This window comes from Carcharodon carcharias, chromosome 21 (genome assembly GCF_017639515.1).
Source record: "Carcharodon carcharias isolate sCarCar2 chromosome 21, sCarCar2.pri, whole genome shotgun sequence".
Taxonomy (NCBI): Eukaryota; Metazoa; Chordata; class Chondrichthyes; order Lamniformes; family Lamnidae; genus Carcharodon; species Carcharodon carcharias.
Genome location: NC_054487.1, coordinates 50,166,794 through 50,186,341, shown reverse-complemented (window position 1 = coordinate 50,186,341; position 19,548 = coordinate 50,166,794). Strand labels below are relative to the sequence as shown.

The following is a 19,548-nucleotide window of genomic DNA, read 5'->3' as shown; positions in this document are numbered from 1 at the left end:
GAAAGAATTTTATATTATGAAAAAAGTAAATTTCTAAAGACCTGCAGAACAACGGAATTTACAGATTAAAGAAAGAGACAACATATATAAAGAGGGATGGAAGGCTTTGTGGCCATGTGAGATCAAAAGACACACCGTGTGAAGTAGTCCTTGGGGAAAAGCCTCTAGCCACTTTAGCTTAAATGTGAGGTGGAGGCCCAAACTGTCGGCTTTCAGCAGCAGATCTCAGTCACGAGGCCAAGGTGAGCATAAAAGATCTCATTTTAGCAATCGACCTCTTGATCATTGGCCCATTAATCACTGTCCCCCTCCCAATTGCTGCCCCAATACTCTCTCACACCTCAAATATTCTGTCACACCCCAATATTCTCTCATGCCCTGAGTGCTGGCCTGATGTTCTCTGCTCCCTGCCTCGATCACTACCCCAGAGTTCCTGCAATGTTTGGAATTATTTTTGCTGTGGGTGGGTGTTTGGAGAATAAAAGCTGACATACCATACATCAGATAATCCAGAATTTCAAAAGTTTCATAAAAACATCCATGGCAAATGATCTCAACAAACTCTTAGTAATAAGATTAATCTGATCATCATTTCCTATGATTTATCAGACAATGACTGAATTTAGAGATGATTTCAGACAACATGCATCTGAACAGAAGGTGAACAAAGTTCACTCTGGTCCATGTTCTGGTCACATAGAATGTTCAGTTCATGCAGGGACAAAATATTGGTATCAGATCTGTGTGCTGAAGATAACAGTCCATATTTCCTGCTGTGAGATCATGCTGTAGAGCAAGGGAATGTTGTAGCAATCTCTAGTGGTCAAAACATGAAAAATATTTTAAATCATCTATTGTTTACATTGTTCCTGTCTTATGTGCAAAATTGTCCTGACCTTAAAATGGAGGGTTAAGGGTGAGCGAAGGTGACAAATGGGCAAAAGCTCATTGGTCAGTCTTTACAATAATTAACTAATTAACTCCAATAGTTCAAGTTTCTAGTTAACTCTTTAGTTACTCATTTTTGAGGCAATCTGTGGGCTATGCCTTCTGTGGGACAGATATTAAGTCTTCATTCATTCCTGATAACCCCAATTACAAGTCAAGAATCACTCTGCTGAGAATCTGGAATAATCATGGGTAGAATTTTACAGTCATCCATCGGCAGGTTTGTAGGAAGGAGAGGGTGCTACCTCAAATATATACTTTCTATATTGGCCACCCCTCACACCACCACTCCAAGGTCTGCCCCAGCAGACACTCCCTCCAACGCACCCCCCGCCCCCCCGCCGGCCCAAAAAATCTGGTCTCTCCATCAAGACCTCCACCCCCTTCTCCACACCCATCTTCTCCTGCGCCTCATCTCCCCTCCCTGCCATGAGACCCCACACCTTGTGACCCTGGGGTCTGGGACTTAAAATTTGAGGACTGCTTGTAGTATCAGTCCTGGTCACCGCTGCCATTGGTGATTGGCCGGCAGCACCCTGAGGCTGGACTTCCATGCGAGTGAGGTGTGGAAGTCCGTCTCCAACTAATTAACACTCCATGAGGCAATAAATGGCTGCGGGGCTGCTGTGATCGACGGGACGGCAAACCTCACCATCTGAAAAATCCTGCCCTCTGCATCTCTGAAATATACCCTTCCGCCCTGCCACTGCTGTCTACGCTATTAACACAAAGCAGCATAACTCAATCTTGCATCTTGGATGTTACGGTATTTTATTTTAAGATTCCTATGGAACCTGAAAAGAATAAGCACAACATAACACGCACACATTTCTAAGCAGAGTCCTTGGTCGGAGGGGGACGGCTATGGGATTTTACTGTATAAAATCTGTCAAAATGTCTGCCACAGTACAAAGTGATAATTAAAATAAAACAGGCATTTTATATACTTTCCTGCCCTGAACTCTCTAAAATGGCTGACATGGGAAAAATAAGTCTTGTGTCGATTTGATTTGTAACAGTTTGAATCCAGAAAGTGTAGACATTACCACCCCAAGCATATTACCACCCTATGGATAATTAATTACCCAAACAGCAACTTAAGGTATCAGAAATAAAGGAGCTTTAATTTATCAGCTGCCAATAAATTGAGGTCCTTTTATTATTAAAAATATTCAACACTTCATTTACTTTTATGTTAATGATGCAGAAGATGTCAAAAAAGAATTTCAGGTTCTGCTTGGGTTGCTCATGTAAAAAGTTGCAGGTTTTGAAAGTAGCCGTTTGATTGGACAGAACTTGAGTGTTTCTGAAAAAAGAGACGTGTCAGCGATACTCAAGTTTTTGAAAAGCCATGTAGCTGCTGAAGAAGCTGAGTGGCTATCACCATCACTAACAGCATAATAATGCTAAAGTTCGATGAACACTCATGGCCACTAACTGATACCAGGGAAACAGAGCAGCAACCAGCAGCAATGTGACCATCACAAACAAGGTTATGCCCAATACAAAGCCAGTCTGTGCAGCTCTTGTCCAGCTCTCTGAAAGAAAAAAAATAGTAGTGTTCCTGCCTCTTCTATTTGTAATACCGAGTGACATTTAAGGGCTATATGAAATCATAACTGTCTCTTAGAAACTGTGGGCGGAATTTTCTGTGCCCGGTGGTGTTGGGCTTGTTTGGCGGCGTGAGCAGACAATATGGTGAGAAGGCCAAAAAATCAGTTTCACGATGTGAAACCAATTTGCAGTCGTCCTCTCTGCCCATCAATGGTGGGCTGTGTTTCCTGCTGTCCGGCATCAAGAATTTCATTGTAATACATCTGCATATCATTATAAGCTCACCAGAATCATCCCCCAACACTGGATCATTCGAACACACTGGTGTGATTGCACGCCAATGTGTTTCACAACTGCACATAAATAATGTGCACCTGGTGAGCTGCACGACACTCGAGGCTTCGAGGTTTGTTTGCCTATCCCACTTCAGGCAGCACTCGCAGTCATCAGCGCCAGGCTTCACAGGCAGCACCACATCACTTTTAGGGGGGGCTCAAGGGCAGGTTTCTACCTATCAGACCAGCCATAAGGCAGGGGTGGCTTTTCAACAGCTGCAGGATAGGGCTGTACTGGGAATGTGAGAGGAGTAGCCTCAGGCAAGAGAAGACACTGCAGGGCAAGGGCTGTGTTGGGGAAGGAGAGTATCCAGGGTGCGTGTGTGGGCACAAGCTGATCTGTGCAATTGGCCTCAAGAGGGTGAGGGCTGAGGAGGCAGTCTCCAGGCCAGATGGAGATGTGAGGGTGTGTGAGAGAGAGCGAGCAGTGATGTCCCTTGAAGTGGCAGTGAGTGAGATGCCAGTGAATGTATGATGGCCTTGTGAGTGTGAGAGTTAGAGTGATGAGATAGTTGCCTTACTCTGGTGGCACGGATGAGATCATTCATTCTCTTTCTACAGTGGATGGCCGCCCTCTTCTGTGCAGCATTGACACTGACCACCACTGCCATCGCCTACCAAGCCGGAGTGGTGAGGTTGCTGGACCTCCTGCGGCCAGGGCGGGGGTAGAGGACATCATGGCGGGCCTTCACGGTGTCCTAAAGGCATTCCACGGACACGAGACTGAATCAAGGGGCTGCAGCCTTCTTGCCTTTCGGGGCCATGTCTTCTGTGCAGCAGTCCTGGGCTGGAAGCACTGAGTGGTGTGCGCATGACTGCGCTTTAAATATGGCGCCAGGCGTGAGGAAGGGGTGAGGTGACGGACAAATGTGAACACATCTACCATTGAAACGGCACATTTTCTGGGAATGCATGATTAATGAGGTGGGATTGGGAATGATACAGCATGAAAAGCCACCATTGCGGCCGGCAGATAAAACGTTTTTTCCTCACCCGCTACTGCACTTGGTGCAAATCTGGGATGATTCCACCCTGTGTTTCACCAGAGCACATAATAAAATTTGCTGCATCGATAATATGCCAAAAATCACACGTCTGAGCACACTTCCTGTCTGCACCTCTTGACAATGCATTTTCATGTTTTGTCACATTTTCCTGACAATGTTTTCCACCACTCGAAAAACACAATTATAAGAAGGCATGTTTACATAGACAGCTTTCATTATAAATTTTCATATCCACAACTATAATGAAAATGAATAAAAATAAAGACAGAACATACAACATTACTGTCACGGATGATTATGTTTGCACATCATGGTTCAGAAAGGATAAAATGGATGCCATCTGATGTGTGTGTAATGGCACAAATTCTTTTCCTAAAGGAGCAATGGTACATTAATTATAGTCTCAAAGGTACATTTTTCTGTTGTTGATTTACTGCAATTGCAATTATTTTAAGTGTGGGCAATACTGTGTTCCAAAATGGCAATGTAACCCATTGCTTATACAATTATATTATGCCACATACTGATTATAGGAGATCTATAGATGGTTTTGTCACATAGTTGGTGGTGTCCCTGCCTCCGAGCCAGAAGCTCTGGGTTTGAGTCCCATTCCAGGATCATGATGCAGCCAAACAGGTTGAATAACAACCTGAAAATCCTTCTAATATATGCCAATGCAGGTGGTAAGAGCAGAAGAGATTCCTGGTCAGCCATATGATGGAAAGAAAGTTGGAGCATCTACCATCACTATCCACAGCTCCAGATGACAACATGCGTGTAAAAGGTGCATGCTGCCAGTGCAACGCTAACTCCCCGAGTGATCTGTAACATGCTACAGAGATTTTATGCTGGTGAGACTAGGGCTGAGATTTTCCAGACCCGCTGAGGGTGATGTGGCGGCTCAGCCAAAAGTCCATTGACTTTCAGCAGGACTGGACAATCTTGGCTGCGGGCAGGGCCGGAAAATCCCACCCTGGGTGTGTCACACGCACTCCGTGCGTTGGACAACGTTGTTTGGAGGGAGGATTATGTTCCACAGAAGGACGAAGGCACAGAATGAAAGTTAATGGTCATGTGTTGCTTACCACTCTCAAGACAAGTTCAAGAGGAGCACTGGCAGATGCCTAGGTGTCAGGTTGTGTGCCAGCTGCCATGGTCAGTGAAAAGGGAATGACACAATGGGACCTGAGTAGCGGGCAAACAGAATCAGTAAATAGAAAAAAAAGCAGAACAGTGGCATTGAATGTGTCATGGATACTGTTTATGTTAAAGCTGAAGGTCAAAGTCAGTAATTTACAAAGTTATCCAAATCCCACAAATGTCTAATGATACAGAGACTTAACCCCAAAATAGGCCTTGGAGATATATAAAATTCAATTTCAAATGTCATTTGAGTCTTAACATATAGTTTGTATCTTCCATTTCCATGCAAATCATCCACAGCAGTGCCACAATTAAGTCAGCTAACAGGAAGAGGTTTTTTTTTAATGATTTTACACAAGTCTACTCCCATATACTTTGTAAATGGAAAATCGAGAAAAAGTGTTAAGAAACATAATTTGAGCAAGCTGTAGCAATGTAAGTGGACAGTCATTTTCTGTTTCATCAGCTATTATTCTCTGCTGCTCCTACATACACACTCCACCCTAACAGTGGTCAATTAATCATGTGTGTTTGCCTACATAATCAGATCTTCAACTGCTTACACCAAGTGTTTCTGTCCCATAGAATAATAAATGATAGGATAATAAATACACCAAAGAGCAAAGATAATCTCAAGCAAACATCATTCAACACTGAGTAATTCTTGACTTACAGAGTTTTTATTGAGCAAGTGACAAGATCAGAATTATTATTGAGATGTTAGTCTAGAAATTTAATCACGCCTGTATTCAGTTGTGCAATGGGGCAGTGCTTACGATTCAAACACCTGTTTTCCTGGTCCTAGGCAGTATGAGAAATTGGTTTTACATTATTGTGCTGCAGGTATGCAGGCAGCGCTACCTACACAATTCGTTGGTGCACGTCTGTTGCAGTGGGGGAGAGTGGGACAGAAATTGGGTTTCACTGACACCACTCAAAGGTAGCCAGCTCCACTTAAAATGAAGGAGTGCTCTGGCTGCAGACAGAATGGAACACTTCTGAATAAATAAATAGCTGCAACACCACGGACCAGGCAATTAGATTTTGTGATGTCACTTTGAAGCCCTAGTATGATTGATGGACGACAGGAGATCATCTGCCCTCTAGCAGGCAGAAAGCCCTCCAGGCCTGTGCCACCAATGGGAAGAGATTGTAGTGTTAGTTCATGCCAAGCGTTTAGCTCCCAGCACTTGACCGCAATCCACAATGGAAAATGTTTTATGATCTCATCAGAGTTGTCAAAGTTAGAGTATTGCTCTATTCCTCCCTGCTTAGACACCTACTGCCTCCAGCCTCAATACTCCCCTTCACTGCACTTCCTTCTTCTCATAGTCATGCACTCTGCACTTCTCACCATTATTGCAACTCTCATTTTCCCACACCTTACATGTAACGCAATGCAGACAAGCTATTTGACTGTAAAAGGTACATTTGCTAAACAGCTCATAAGGGTGTCACTGAACACCCCTTCTTTCTTGCAGGAGCCCACGTTTTGAGATAAAAGGTTGCCAAACGAAGGTCGCCAAGCCCACTTGCACATCCCCTTCATCGGAGAGGAAGGGTCACACTGATGGCAACAGCCAACAGTGGCAGAAACATTGTGCAGAGCTTCATCTTACCATATTCTCCATTCGCTCTTACTTTTATCTCACCCCACACACTCTGCAGATGGTTTCAGCAGCCTGTTCTTTCTTTGCTCTCTCCTGACATCAAAAGCTAACCCTAGGCTTTCTCTTTCATTTCAGGTATTGGAAACGTGGATGTCCTGTGCTCACATCAGGAAGAGGAGGCCAGCCTTCCTGAAGGTGCGGCATCACTTGACGTGACCCTAGCAAGCACCAGATTAGAGGCTGGCACCACACAAACTTTAGACCACAGGATAGTAGACATGTCTTATCAATGGTCAGAAATCAGTTTCCCAAGTTAGAAAAGCAATAGCCTCAAATGATCCCATGCTGGGATAAATTTTCTCAGCTGTCACTCTTCCAGGATTTCCAGGAAGGCTTGCCAATCTGACTTATTGGTTCTCTTTGATCACTGTAACTGCACGTATCTCAGTAAGATTTCTCGGAAAATAATAAAAATGTCAAAAAGATCAAAGTAACAATCAGGGATAGTTTTACAACATCCAGAAACCTGAACTGTTCTGAATACCAGCGTTCAGGTCAGAGAAACTATTGTATCATTCTGAAGAAGTCATATTGGACTCAAAATGTTAACCCTGTTTCTCTTTCTACAGATGCTGCCAGACCTGCTGAGTTTTTCCAGCACTTTCTGTTTTTAATCTCAGATCTCCAGCTTCTAAAGCATTTTGCTTTTATATTAGAGAAAATATTGTAATGTGTTGTCTCAACTTTGGGTACCTAAAGTGTTACACAATGTATCTAAGTTACTGAAGTAATAAATTATAACGCATAACTTCATCCAAGACTTTGCTACCATTCCTTGATTTAGTTAAGTTCATAAAAGTTGCTCATATTCATAGACAAAAGAAAAATCTTGCTATCCAATAACTGATTCTTCTTTCATTTCCAATCTCCAGTCCAGCCTTTTTAAATAATACAACTCTGAACTTAATGCTCTTGTTTCTCCTAAACTACAAATTCCCCAACCTACACAGCTCATCCTCCAACCTGAATTCTTAATCAGACCATCTCTTGCTCTAATTTATGTTTTCTTAGGATCACAAAGTTGCAAAATCCCTTGGCCCTGAATTTACTCTCACTTGCTGCTACTGCACCATCGTAACAGAGATAGTGGATGCATTAGCTGTTATCTTCCAAAACTCCCTAGATTCTGGAAAGGTCCCAGCAGATTGGAAAACCACAAATGTAATACCTCCATTCAAGAAAGAAGGGAGACAGAAAGCTGAAAATTATAGCTAACTATAGTTAGCCTAACATCTGTCATTGGGAAAGTGCTGGAAGCCATTACTATGAAAGTAAGAGCAAGGCATTTGGAGAATTATAATACACAAACAGAGTCAACATGGTTTTATGATTGGCAAATTTATTAGAGCTCTTTGAGGATGTAACAAGCAACATGGTTAAAGGAGAACCAATAGATATGGTGTGTTTGGATTTCCAAAAGGCACTCAATAAGGTTACTGTACACGATAAGAGCTCGTGGTGTTAGCATAGGTAGAGGATTGGCTAGCTAATAAGAAACAGAGTTGGGATAAATGGGTAATTTTCAGGTTGGCAAACTGCAATTAGTGCTGGGGCCTCAACTATTTACAATCCGTATGAAGGCACTGAGTGCATTGTAACAAAATAATTATGAAAGCAAGGTGTGAAGAGGGTACAAAGAGTCTGCAAAGCGATATAGATATGTTAAGTGAGTGGGGGAAAAAATTGGCAGATGGAGCATAATGTTAGAAAAAGTGAGGTTGTCCACTTTCGTGAAACAAATAGAGAAGCAGAACATTATTTACATGGAGGGATACAGAGGGATTTGAGTGTCCTTGTACATGAATCGCAAATAGTTAGCATACTGGTACAGCAAGTAATTAGGAAGGCAAATGGAATGTTGGCCGTTATTGCAAGTGGAATGGAGTATATAAGTATGGAAGCCTTGTCCCAACTATAAAAGGGCATTGGTGAGACCACACCTGGAATAGTGCACAATTGTACTCTCCTTATTTAAGGAGGGATATAACTACATTGGAGGCAGAGAATGTTCACTAGATTGATTCCTGGAATGAAGGGGTTGTCTTCTGAGAAAAGGTAGAGCAAGTTGAGCTATAGTCATTGGAGGTTAGAAGAATGAGAGGTGATCTTATTGAAATGCACAGGATTCTGATGGGGCTTGACACGGTCTTTCATGGGTAGTGGGTGTCGCTGGCAAGTCCAGAATTTGATGCCCATCATGAATTTCCCTTGAGAAAGTGGTGATGAGCTGACTTCCTGAACTGCTGCAGTCCATCTAGTGCACGTACACCCACAGTGCTGCTGGGGAGGGAGTTCCATGATCTTGATCTTGCAACAGTGAAGAAACAGCTATATAGTTCTGGTCAGGATATTATGTGGCTTGCAGGGGAACTTGAAGGTGCAGTTGGTGGTGTTCCCATGCACCTGCTGCCTTGGTCATTCTAGGTGGTAAGGGTCACGAGTTTGGAAAACGATGTTGAAGAAACCTTAGTGAGTTGCCGCACTGCATGTTGTATATAGTACACACTGCTGTCACTGTGCATCAGTGGTGGAGGAAGTGAATGTTTGTTGGTGGATCTGGTGCTGACCAAATGGGTTGCTTTGTCCTGGATGGTATTGAGCTTCTTGAGTGTTGTTGGAGCAGTGCTCATCTAGGCAACTGAAGAGTATTTCATCACACTCCTGACTTGTGCTTTGTAGATGGTGGGCAGACTTTTAAGGAGCCAGGAGTTAAGTTACTCACCTCAGAATGCTGAGCCTCTGGCCTGCTGTTCTAGTCAGACTATTCAAATGGCCGGTCCAGTTCAGTTTCTGGTCAATGGTAACTCTCAGGATGTTGATAATGAAGGGATTCAGAGATGGTAATGCCATTAAATTTTGAGGGGAACTGGTTAGATTCTCTTGTGATGCAGATTGTCTGTGCTAATGTTACTTGCCACTTATCAGCCCATGACTGAATGTTGTCCAGGTCTTGCTGCAAAATGGCATGGATTGTTTCAGTTTCTGAGATGTTGTCAACGGTGCTAAACATTGTGCAATCATCAGTGAACGTTCCCACTTCTGACCTTATGATGGAAGGAAGGTCATTGATGAAGCAGCTGAAGATGGTTGGGCCTAGGACATCATTCTGGGATACTCGCACATTGATGTTCTGGGACTGAGATAATTGATCTCCAACAACCACAACCATCTTCTTCTGTACTAGGTATGGCTCCAACCAGTGGAGAGTTTTCACCCTGATTCTCATTGACTTCAATTTTGCCAGGAGTCCTTGATGCCACACTCAGTCAAATGCTGCCTTGATGTCACTCTCTCCTCTGCTTTTGAGTTCAGCTCTTTTGTCCATGTTTGGACCAAGGCTGCAATGAGATCAGGAGCCAAGTGGTCCTTGTGGAACCCAAACTGAGTATCAATGAGCAGGTTATTGTTGAGTAAGTGTTGCTTGGTGGAATTTTCGATGACACCTTCCATCACTTTGTTCATGAGAAGAGGCTGATGGGAAAGTCATTGGGCAGATTGGATTTGTCCTTTTTGAAACTTCCTTCTCACAGCCATTAGGTTTTTAAATTCCAAGTCTGGTCTCATCTAATGATTGTTTCCTTCTCTTTTCAACCTTAATGGTGTCCTCGGCACTTCACGCACGTTAATACTTCCGAATGGACAAATGAACAGTATAAATGAGCAGATGAACAGAAATGCATAGGAAGGAACCTACCACCTCTGCCTGAGTGCACCATAGTTTATCAGCTGTTCTTTTAGACATCTTGCCACTACCTACTATTTATTATAATATTAAAAATAGAGTTTTAGGAGACTGCAAATTACCACAAGCATTTTAAGCAGTCCCTAAATTCAGCCACACCACTCAGGTAATGCAATGAATAGAGACTTCTCATTGTCTCAGAGCGAGGAAGGGAATGTTGGAGGAAAGTTAATTATGGAGCGGAGTCTGAAAAGGCAGAGGCAGGTACATGTACAAGGTATGCTATGGAAAATAAATAGGACATTTTGATGGAAATCTGGAGACTAAATTGTTGAAATGTTCTTCTGAACTCTTCTTTCCTCTCAGCACTAAATACATAGTACATGGTTGATTGTATTCAATCATTTGCATAAAGAGATGTTATTTGGGAGTTCCAGACACTCCCAATTCCTAGAAAGTCGTTTCCAACCATATGTTTACAAGCTGCTGTGCTGGTTATACAGGGAAGTCTGTTGCTAGGAGACTTCTATATATTTAAAGGAATTTAATGGCCAGGGTTTTTAGGATGGGGTGGGGTTTCCCTTCACCATCCGATGAGTCAATGGAGAACACATCCCGCTGATGCTGCCTGCCCTAGAGCCACTTAATGCTCCAACAAGTGTTAATTGGCTAGTGATGGGACTTCCACCCCTCACTCGCAAGCAAGTCCTGCCGGCCAATCTGCAGGGATGCAGCACCAAAAGCTGCAGTGGACAGGACTGGGACTGCAAGCTGTTCCCAGAGTCTAAGTCCCGGGAGTCCAGTACCATGGAGTTTTGAGGGGTCTCAGGGTGGGGTGGGGAAGTGAGGCCTAGGGGAAGAGAGGCCGGGATTGGCGGGGGAAGGTGGGGGGACCTGCAGGGGCCAGTGCTTTTGTGGGGTGGTGCCCAATGTTAAAAAGAGGCTGCTGATAGAGGTGACCACCCCCCACACAAACTGCGCCCACCCCGTACCCCACACCCCCCCACCTCACCACGCACACACCCCCTCCCCCCCCAACTCCATCCCCCACCACAGGGGCAACCCCCTGCCCCTGAACTCCTTCTAGCAACCTGAAAATTGAGGCTAGGTGGGAAACAGCCCTTACTTAAATAGTCAACAATTAGCTACTTAAGCCAAGGCCTTGCCCCTCCCAACATAAAATTGCGGAGAGGTAGGGGCGGGCGGGAACCCAGCGGGAAGATACTCCGAGAAATTTCACGGCCACCCCTCCCCCAACTATAAACCCACCAGCAGGGGAATGTAAATTCTGCCTAATATTTCAATAGCAATGAGGATCAATGGCCAATGTCACTCTGTTATCCATAGCATCCATGCATGTTGTGTTGGCAGCCCTGGTAAAATGGTATGCAAATCAAGAAACAGAATGAACTCACAGGAAGTAAAGCCCAGCTGCCTTTTTCCAAGTGGCTTATGTATTACTGTACCTTGCATTTCATCATATCTGTGACTCTTTCCTGCATCGACTGTCCAGCTTTAGGCCTCACCAATATGTAGATGGCTTTCAACTCAGGGCAGGACCGCAGCAGTTTCTCCACAAGTACTTTGCCCATGAAGCCTGTGGCTCCTGTGATGAGCACATTTTTTCCTGCATAGTAAGCAGCGATCGATGACATCTTGGCCAACCTTTATTCTCCCTCTTGCAGTATTCCTTGATTGAAAAGATATTAACAACATGAGTACAACTTAAAATGCATATCATTTGTACATCTCTTAACTCTGTTTCTTTCCTGCAGAAGGGGTGATTTATCAGCATCTGCCATGTAACCACATTGATCAGTTAGTCTAGAGATAGTTTAGTTCCTTCCTCCTCTGTTGTTTTGACACTTGTGATAAAGACTGATCAATGGTTCACAGGCAGAATAGCAGTTCAACAGCCCAGGGGCGGGTAGATTTGTTGTGCAGTATTAGTGGAGGAGGCTGGACGCACAGGCTGCGAATACTGGGCTGTAGGTGGTATGTCCAAGTTATGGTGTTACCAAAATAGAAATTCATGATGTCAAGTTATGCACAAAATTTCCACTTTTCTGTTGCATTAAAACAGAGATCAATAAGAGGCGATCAAGAGATTACTACTAAGAATACCAGGAGTAAGCTTTATAACATTAATGAACATACGGAGTTATTCAGTCAGATATGCATTTATGAAGAAAAATTATTCACCAATACATAATGGAAGCTAAAAGGCAAGAAATAAACTGGTCTGCAGATGCTTTGAAAGATATCATACTGTGCTAAACTCAGCACCATTCAAAATTACTGATGAAAAGGTTTCTGTCCACAATAATGAATCCTTTATTTATTATTTAGAAGGAAAGATATCTATGAAGGTTTTAGACCCTTTAGTTATCACTTTTATCCCCAGTTTTACAGTTACAATGTAGTGAGTTTATTTCTTAATCCACACTTTGTGAAGTCCTTCCCAAGAGCACATAATCTTTCAACTAGCTATTAATGTCTGTTTGTGACAAACTACAGACAAACAGAGGCAAGGGAGCCAAATTCAGCTAAGAAGTACTGCTCGGTAATTCCACGCATGTTTGAAAAGAAATAGGGGTGAACTGTCCAACCTTTCCCACACTACAATGGACCAAGAGCTGGAGTGTTTCTAGAGTAGGCAATAGGCCAGATGGAGAGCGCTTTTTATTTTCTACAGTTTGCCACTGGAAGCATTCTGCTTCCACCTATCAATTATTTTACTACATTCATTTAAAAAATGATAGATGTATCTCTTGTGAATGGAGGAAGTTTATCGATCACTGCCGTCAGGAACTTATTGAACATTCAGGGGTTGGGCTGATAAGTGGCAAGTAACATTCGTGCCACACCAGTGCCAGGCAATGACCATCAACAACAAGAGAGAATCTAACCATCTCCCCTTGACATTTAATGGCATGACCAATGGCAAACCCCCCACGATCAACTTCCTTGGGGTTACCATTGATTAGAAAATGAACTGGACTAGCCATATAAATATTGTGGCTACAAGAGCAGGTCAGAGGCTAGGAATCCTGTGGCAAGTAACTCATCTCCTGATTCCCAAAGCCTGTCCACCATTTGCAAGGCACAAGTCAGGAGTGTGATGAAATATTCCCCACTTGTCTGGATTGCCGCAGCTCCAACAACACTCAAGATGCTTGGCACCATCAAGGACAAAGCAGTATGCTTGATTGGCACCACATCCACAAACATTCACTCCCTCCAACATCGACGCACAGTAGCAACAGTGTGTACCATCTACAAGATGCACTGCAGGAACTCACCAAGGCCCCTTAGACAGCACCTTCCAAACCCATGACCACTACCATCTAGAAGGACAAGGGCAGCAGACAGATGGAAATGCTATCACCTGGATTTCCCCCTCCAAGCCACCCAACATTCTGATTTGGAAATATATCGCCGTTCGTTTACTGTCGCTGAGTCAAGATCCTGGAACTCTCTCCCTAACAGCACTGTGGGTGTACTTACACCACATGGACTGCAGCGGTTCAAGACAGTTCACCTCCACCTTCTCAAGGGCAATTAGCGATGGACAATAAATGCTGGCTTAGCCAGCAATGCCCACATTCCATGAAAGAATTAAAAAAAATGGTTCACACCATTGTTCAGGCATGGGGGTCATGCCCCGTTCAGGTGGTGGTAAGTGTGGTGTTGCTGCCTCATTTATCTGATAGTAACGTTGGACCAAGCATCACACACTCTTCTTGCTGTCTGTGCACTCAGCAGAAAGCCAAGCAGTTTGTCGAAACAGCACAAGGTGCAGTCAGTCTTGTGTTCTTAAAGGCTCCTCTTGAAAGGACGTTGCTCTGAATTGCAGGCGGTTGCTACTGAAAATTATTGCAATTGTAAACAAGAAAAATGGAACACAGAGCTGACAGTGGACCCCGAACACAGATAATGCACTGGAGACCCTAGTGGTGGAGGAGGACAGGAGGGGAGATGTCACTGTTCTGCGAGGGCCACGAGGCCCTCAAAAAACACTCTCAGAAGGGACTGAGAGTACATGGTCAGGGAGATCAATTCCCAACAAGTGGGCTCGAGGATCTAGATGCAGTACCACAAGAAACCTTATGACCTTATATGGGTAATCAAGGATAATGAATGCATCATCACATGACATCTCCTACCAATCACTCCACTAGCCACTGCTTAATGTACCACAGCCCATTACTCACCAAGCACTAGCTCTGGTACTCAAGTCTCAGGCCTAACATCCAAACTGGCATGCTCAGGACCGCCTCTCGCTACCTCCACATATTTCCAGTCATTTAGCTGTGGCATGTACATCGGTCAAACACAGTGCTGCACACAATAATACATTCTTCCCTCTCTCTTGCATGGCAAGCTGGCACACCATAGAAACGAGCAGAGGAGAATTGGTGGGGCCAAGAGGGCCTCCATCTCCTGACCAAACAGAGATGGTTCTCTGCATCAAGGAATCAGCTATGACAGAGCCCGTGGCATTCACCATCGCTGAGAACAATGAGGATGACGGCATGTTCCTGCCTTATGCCTATTCTCAACTCCCAGTTCACCCTTATCTTGCCAACTGACTAGATGAGCAGGCTGCCAATAGTATGACCATGGACCTCTTGCTTTCCACCCCTTTCCCTCAGTCCAAATTTCCCTTTCTGATTTTCTGCTTTCAGACACACAAGAATTGTCACTTGTCCAATCCTAAGAGGAGGAGAGAGAGCAACTTCTAAAGAGACAATGTCACTTGTTTGGACACTCGTTGCCATAAACTCAGGCACTGCATATGCCTGACAGGATGGTATAGATTTGTCATATGCATGTGGTGAATCACCAGGCACGAGCAGGCTGGAGCCAAACAAGGAAGAAAGAATATTTTATGTGCTAGCTCTCCGGAGGCCGAGATGACAGACAAGCTCTGCTACAGAGAACTCAGATATGGACGTTGATGGGGTAGTATACAGGAGAATGCTGACATACCAAGGTGGTGGGTGCATTGGCTGGCCAGCCAGACAGCCTCCTGTCACTGTCAAGGAGCAAGGAGTCTGGCTCCAACTTAGCAGAGGGCAACACACAGAACTTGCTCTTTCTGCAGCCTCTGCTACATCTCCCTGTCATCCTGCAGACCCAGAGGCACTACAACTGCAAATCCCATGACTGTTGCAGATCACCTAAAACTCTGTCCATCCTGTGAGGATCAAGTAACAGTCCCTGCCAAGTTTAGGAAGTCACCGCAACACCTTAAAAATCACTCTAGAGTACTTCCAGAGAATTTGCAATAGCAGAAGTTCCTCACATTACCTTACCCATAAGCTGGGTGCCTGACCCTTTAAGAGACATTAGTGCTGGGACCTCTTTGTTCTTTGGTGATGGACATGCAAATTGTTGAATGGGCCTGCGCGTTCAAATTTGGAAATTGAGCACCGATGTAATGACTGCACCAATTCAGCTGCTTAATGGGACACCCACACGAGCATCCTTCTTAAACACAGGCATCAAGTTGTTCCAGCTGTGCTACGGATCTGAATTTTACACCCTCAGACTTTTATGCTTGTTCTTTAACATCGGTATTTTTAACAAAAATCAATGGTTGGATTGGGAGATTTACATTTTCAGATGAGTGAACAATGCAGTGATTGATGCATTTCTTCCTGGCAGATGTGAATGAAGAAAAGCTGATACCTTCTTCTAAGGAATTGTGGTGTTTCAGCTGTTATTTGTTAAATTGGACAACAACTAACAAGGGGCAGACACCAAGATCATGCTTTTAACATTTTAATGATGGTGTAGTATTTGTAAGATATTTTGTAAATCAAACAGCTGATCAACTGTTGTTATTAGCTTATCATCTGCATTAATGCCAAGGTTTGAATAAACTCTACCCCATGTGGCACTTGTTACAATACCTGTTCACACGCTGATATTTTCATTGTGTTTCTACAACCAGGAACAAAATGTAGAAATTCCATGAGAATTTCAGCAGTCAACTAAAAACAAAATTAATGGCAAAAGTAACATCCCTAGAGAACTCAATAAGAGGCACTGATCAACAATAATCCAAGAAACATTGGACAACCAGAATTAACAGTGAAGCAGTTAAATGGGCATCTCTAGAAACTGCTGATGTTTTGGCACGTACGTTAGCAGATTTATTCCCATCTCTAACCTCCTGTTTTAAATGCTCAAGTGCACAACATGCAAACCAATAGCAGCATCTGCACAGAATAAGCTTTGCTGAAGATCAGCACAGCAAGGACTGCCCATGCAGCATTTACAGAACCCAGCTCACTGATACTTAAGAGTCAGATGTCTGTCCTGAATTACAACACAGCTTGATTACAATAATTCATAGCAGGTTTACATTTTAGGCTGGCGTATTTGGCATTACTGAGCAGTCCCCAAACACGCCAGTGAGTGTATGCAAATGCTGTGGCTATGGAAACCACTTGATTTGTTCTGAGCAGTAAATAAAGTCATGCTGCTTATTCCCACAACAGAGGCAGTCCAACCCTCTGAGCAGAGATGATGTGTATGAAATAATCACAAGAATTCAAAACATAAAACAGTTAGTCACTCTCTGCTTGAGTAATAAAGCTTTCACAAAAATAATACTAAATTTCTGTGCTGCACAGAACGATACTTCAATGTTACACATTCCACTAATGTCACTTAACTGCGATGCAAGTAACATGAGTGAGTTTGTTTTAAATTAAGATGTTTACTATTTTTGATTCTTATCTTCTTTGAGATGATTGAAAAAGCAAGAGGGGCCAACAAGTGAATCCCACTCAGACCTCCAACAATGGCAACGTATACTCAGTTGCTAGGAGGGGCATGTGAACAGTTTGGGGAAATTCCTTCTCTCCACTGTGGACAAGTCCTCAAACCCTTTTACAAGTTACAATGCTGATTTCTGTACGGCACATCACAGCATTTACTTTTTAAAACAAATATTTAAAACTTATAAAATTTAAAACCACAATTCTTTTCACCAGTTTTTGCTCCTTTTCTTCCCCTGAAAATTTTGATTTACCGCCGGGTCACAGTTCACAGTGCCAAATACCCCCCCAATGTTTTGCCCAAGTGCTTAACCTTCACATATTAACCTGCAACTGAATGTTGGCAGCCAAACCTGGTCCTACCATCCCTTCAACATCCATTCTCAGCCGCTTTTCAGTTGAGGCTGCTGAACAGCAACCCTGACTGCTGGATTTGATCAGTCGCTCACTGATCTCTCACTATTCACTCTTCTACTGAATGCCATTTTTGTTGTCAGCACCTCTAGTTTTTTTCTCATTCACACCTTTCTGTTTGATAAAGCTTTGGTTCCAATGTTTTCTACTAAAAAGGTACACCTAACATATGTGAATGAATCTGCAGTCTGTTACTAACACCAGTGTTTACAAGCTCTGTAATTCTAAGTAACTCAGATGCTGTCTTTGATCGTTCACGCCCTGAAACTCTTAAGACGGTCTACAGCATGATCCAGCAACTATATGCTGTTTTTTGTTTTTTTTATTCATTTACTGGGTGTGGGCATCACTGGCTAGGCCAGTTTTTATCACCCATCCCTAATTGCCCTTGAGGAAGGGGTGTTGAGCTGCCTTCTTGAAGCGCTGCAGTCCCTGTGGTGCAGGTACACCCAGTGCTGTCAGGGAAGGAGTTCCAGGATTTTGACTCAGTGACAGTGAAGGAAAAATGATATATTTCCATGTCAGGCTGGTGAGTGGCTTAGAGGGGAACTTCCAGGTGGTGGTGTTCCCTTGTGTCTGTTGCCCTAGTCCTTTCAGATGGTAGTGATCATGGGTTTGGAAGGTGCTGCCTAAAGAGGCTTGGTGAGTTCCTGCGGTGATTCTTGTAGGTGGTACACACTGCTGCCAATGTCTGTTGGTGGTGGAGGAAGTGAATGTTTGTAGATGAGATGCCAATCAAATGGGCTGCTTTGTCCTGGATGGTGTCAAGCTTCTTGACTGCTGATGGAGCTGCACTTATCCAGGCAAGTGGAGTGTATTCCATTACACTTCTGACTCATGCCTTGTAGATGGTGACAGGCTTTGGGGAGTCAGGAGGTGAATTCACCACCACAGGATTCCAAGCCTCTGACCTCTCCAAGTATTGACCACCCTGCTCTGAACTTAAGGGGAGGTGATGGCATAGTGGTATTGTCGCTGGACCAGTAATCCAGAGACCCAGTGTAATGTCTGGGGACCTGGGTTCGAATCCCGCCATAGATGGTGGAATTTGAATTCAATAAAAATCTGGAATTTAAAAAGTGATGACCATGAAACCCTTGCCAATTATTGTAAAAACTCATTTGGCATCCCTAGAAGGAAATCTGCTGTCCACACCCCTGGCCTGGCCTAAATGTGACTCCAGAACCACAGCAGCATGGTTAACACTTCAATGCCCTCTGAAATGGCCTAGCAAGCCACTCAGTTGTATCAGACCACTAAAAGCCTCAAAAAAGGAATGAAATCAGACAGACCACCTGGCATCAATCCAGGCACTGGAAATGACAATGGCAATCTCAGCCTTGTGGACCCTGCAAAGTCCTTCTTACTAACATCTGGGGGCTAGTGTCAAAATTGGGAGAGCTGTCTCACAGTCTAATCAAGCAAAAGCCTGGCATATTCATCACCGTCCCTGGGTATGTCCTGTCCCACTGGCAGGACAGATCCAGCAGAGGTGGCGGCGCAGTGGTAATACAGTTGGGAGGGAGTTGCCCTGGGAGTCCTCAACATCTACTCAAGAACCCATGAAGTCTTATGGCATGGGAGAGGAAACCTCCTGCTGATTACCATGTACCGCCCTCCCTCAGCTGATGAATCAATGCTCCTCCATGTTGAACACCACTTGGAGGAAGCACTGAGGGTGGCAAAGGTGCAGAATATATTCTGGGAGTGGGACTTCAATGTCCATGACCAAGAATGGCTCGATAGCACCACTACTGGCAGAGTCCTAAATAGCTGTTAGACTGGGTCTGTGGCAGGTGGTGAGGGAACCAGCAAGAGGAAAAATCATCCTCACAAACCTGCCTGCCTCAGATGCATCTGTCCATGGCAGTATCGGTAGAAGTGACCAGTGCAGAGACAAAGTCCTGCCTTCACATTGAGGATACCCTCATCGTGTTGTGTGGCACTACTATTGTGCTAAATGATAGATTTGGAAAAAAATCTAGCAACTCAAGACTGGGTATT

General features: G+C 44.0%; 1 protein-coding gene across 5 annotated transcripts in view; it reads right to left on the bottom strand.

The window, feature by feature from the left end:
• Positions 1-19,548, bottom strand: part of si:dkey-97m3.1 (fatty acyl-CoA reductase 1) — a 217,917-nt gene that overhangs the window by 137,458 nt on the left and 60,911 nt on the right. For 4 of the 5 annotated variants that reach the window (XM_041216378.1, XM_041216374.1, XM_041216377.1 and 1 more), the window contains exon 2: positions 11,806-12,029. In XM_041216378.1, the coding sequence (XP_041072312.1) occupies positions 11,806-11,994 (189 nt within the window). In that variant the 5' untranslated portion in view covers positions 11,995-12,029. Of the gene's footprint in view, positions 1-11,805; positions 12,161-19,548 lie in introns of those variants that run through there. The other variant, XM_041216376.1, reaches the window with a different exon arrangement.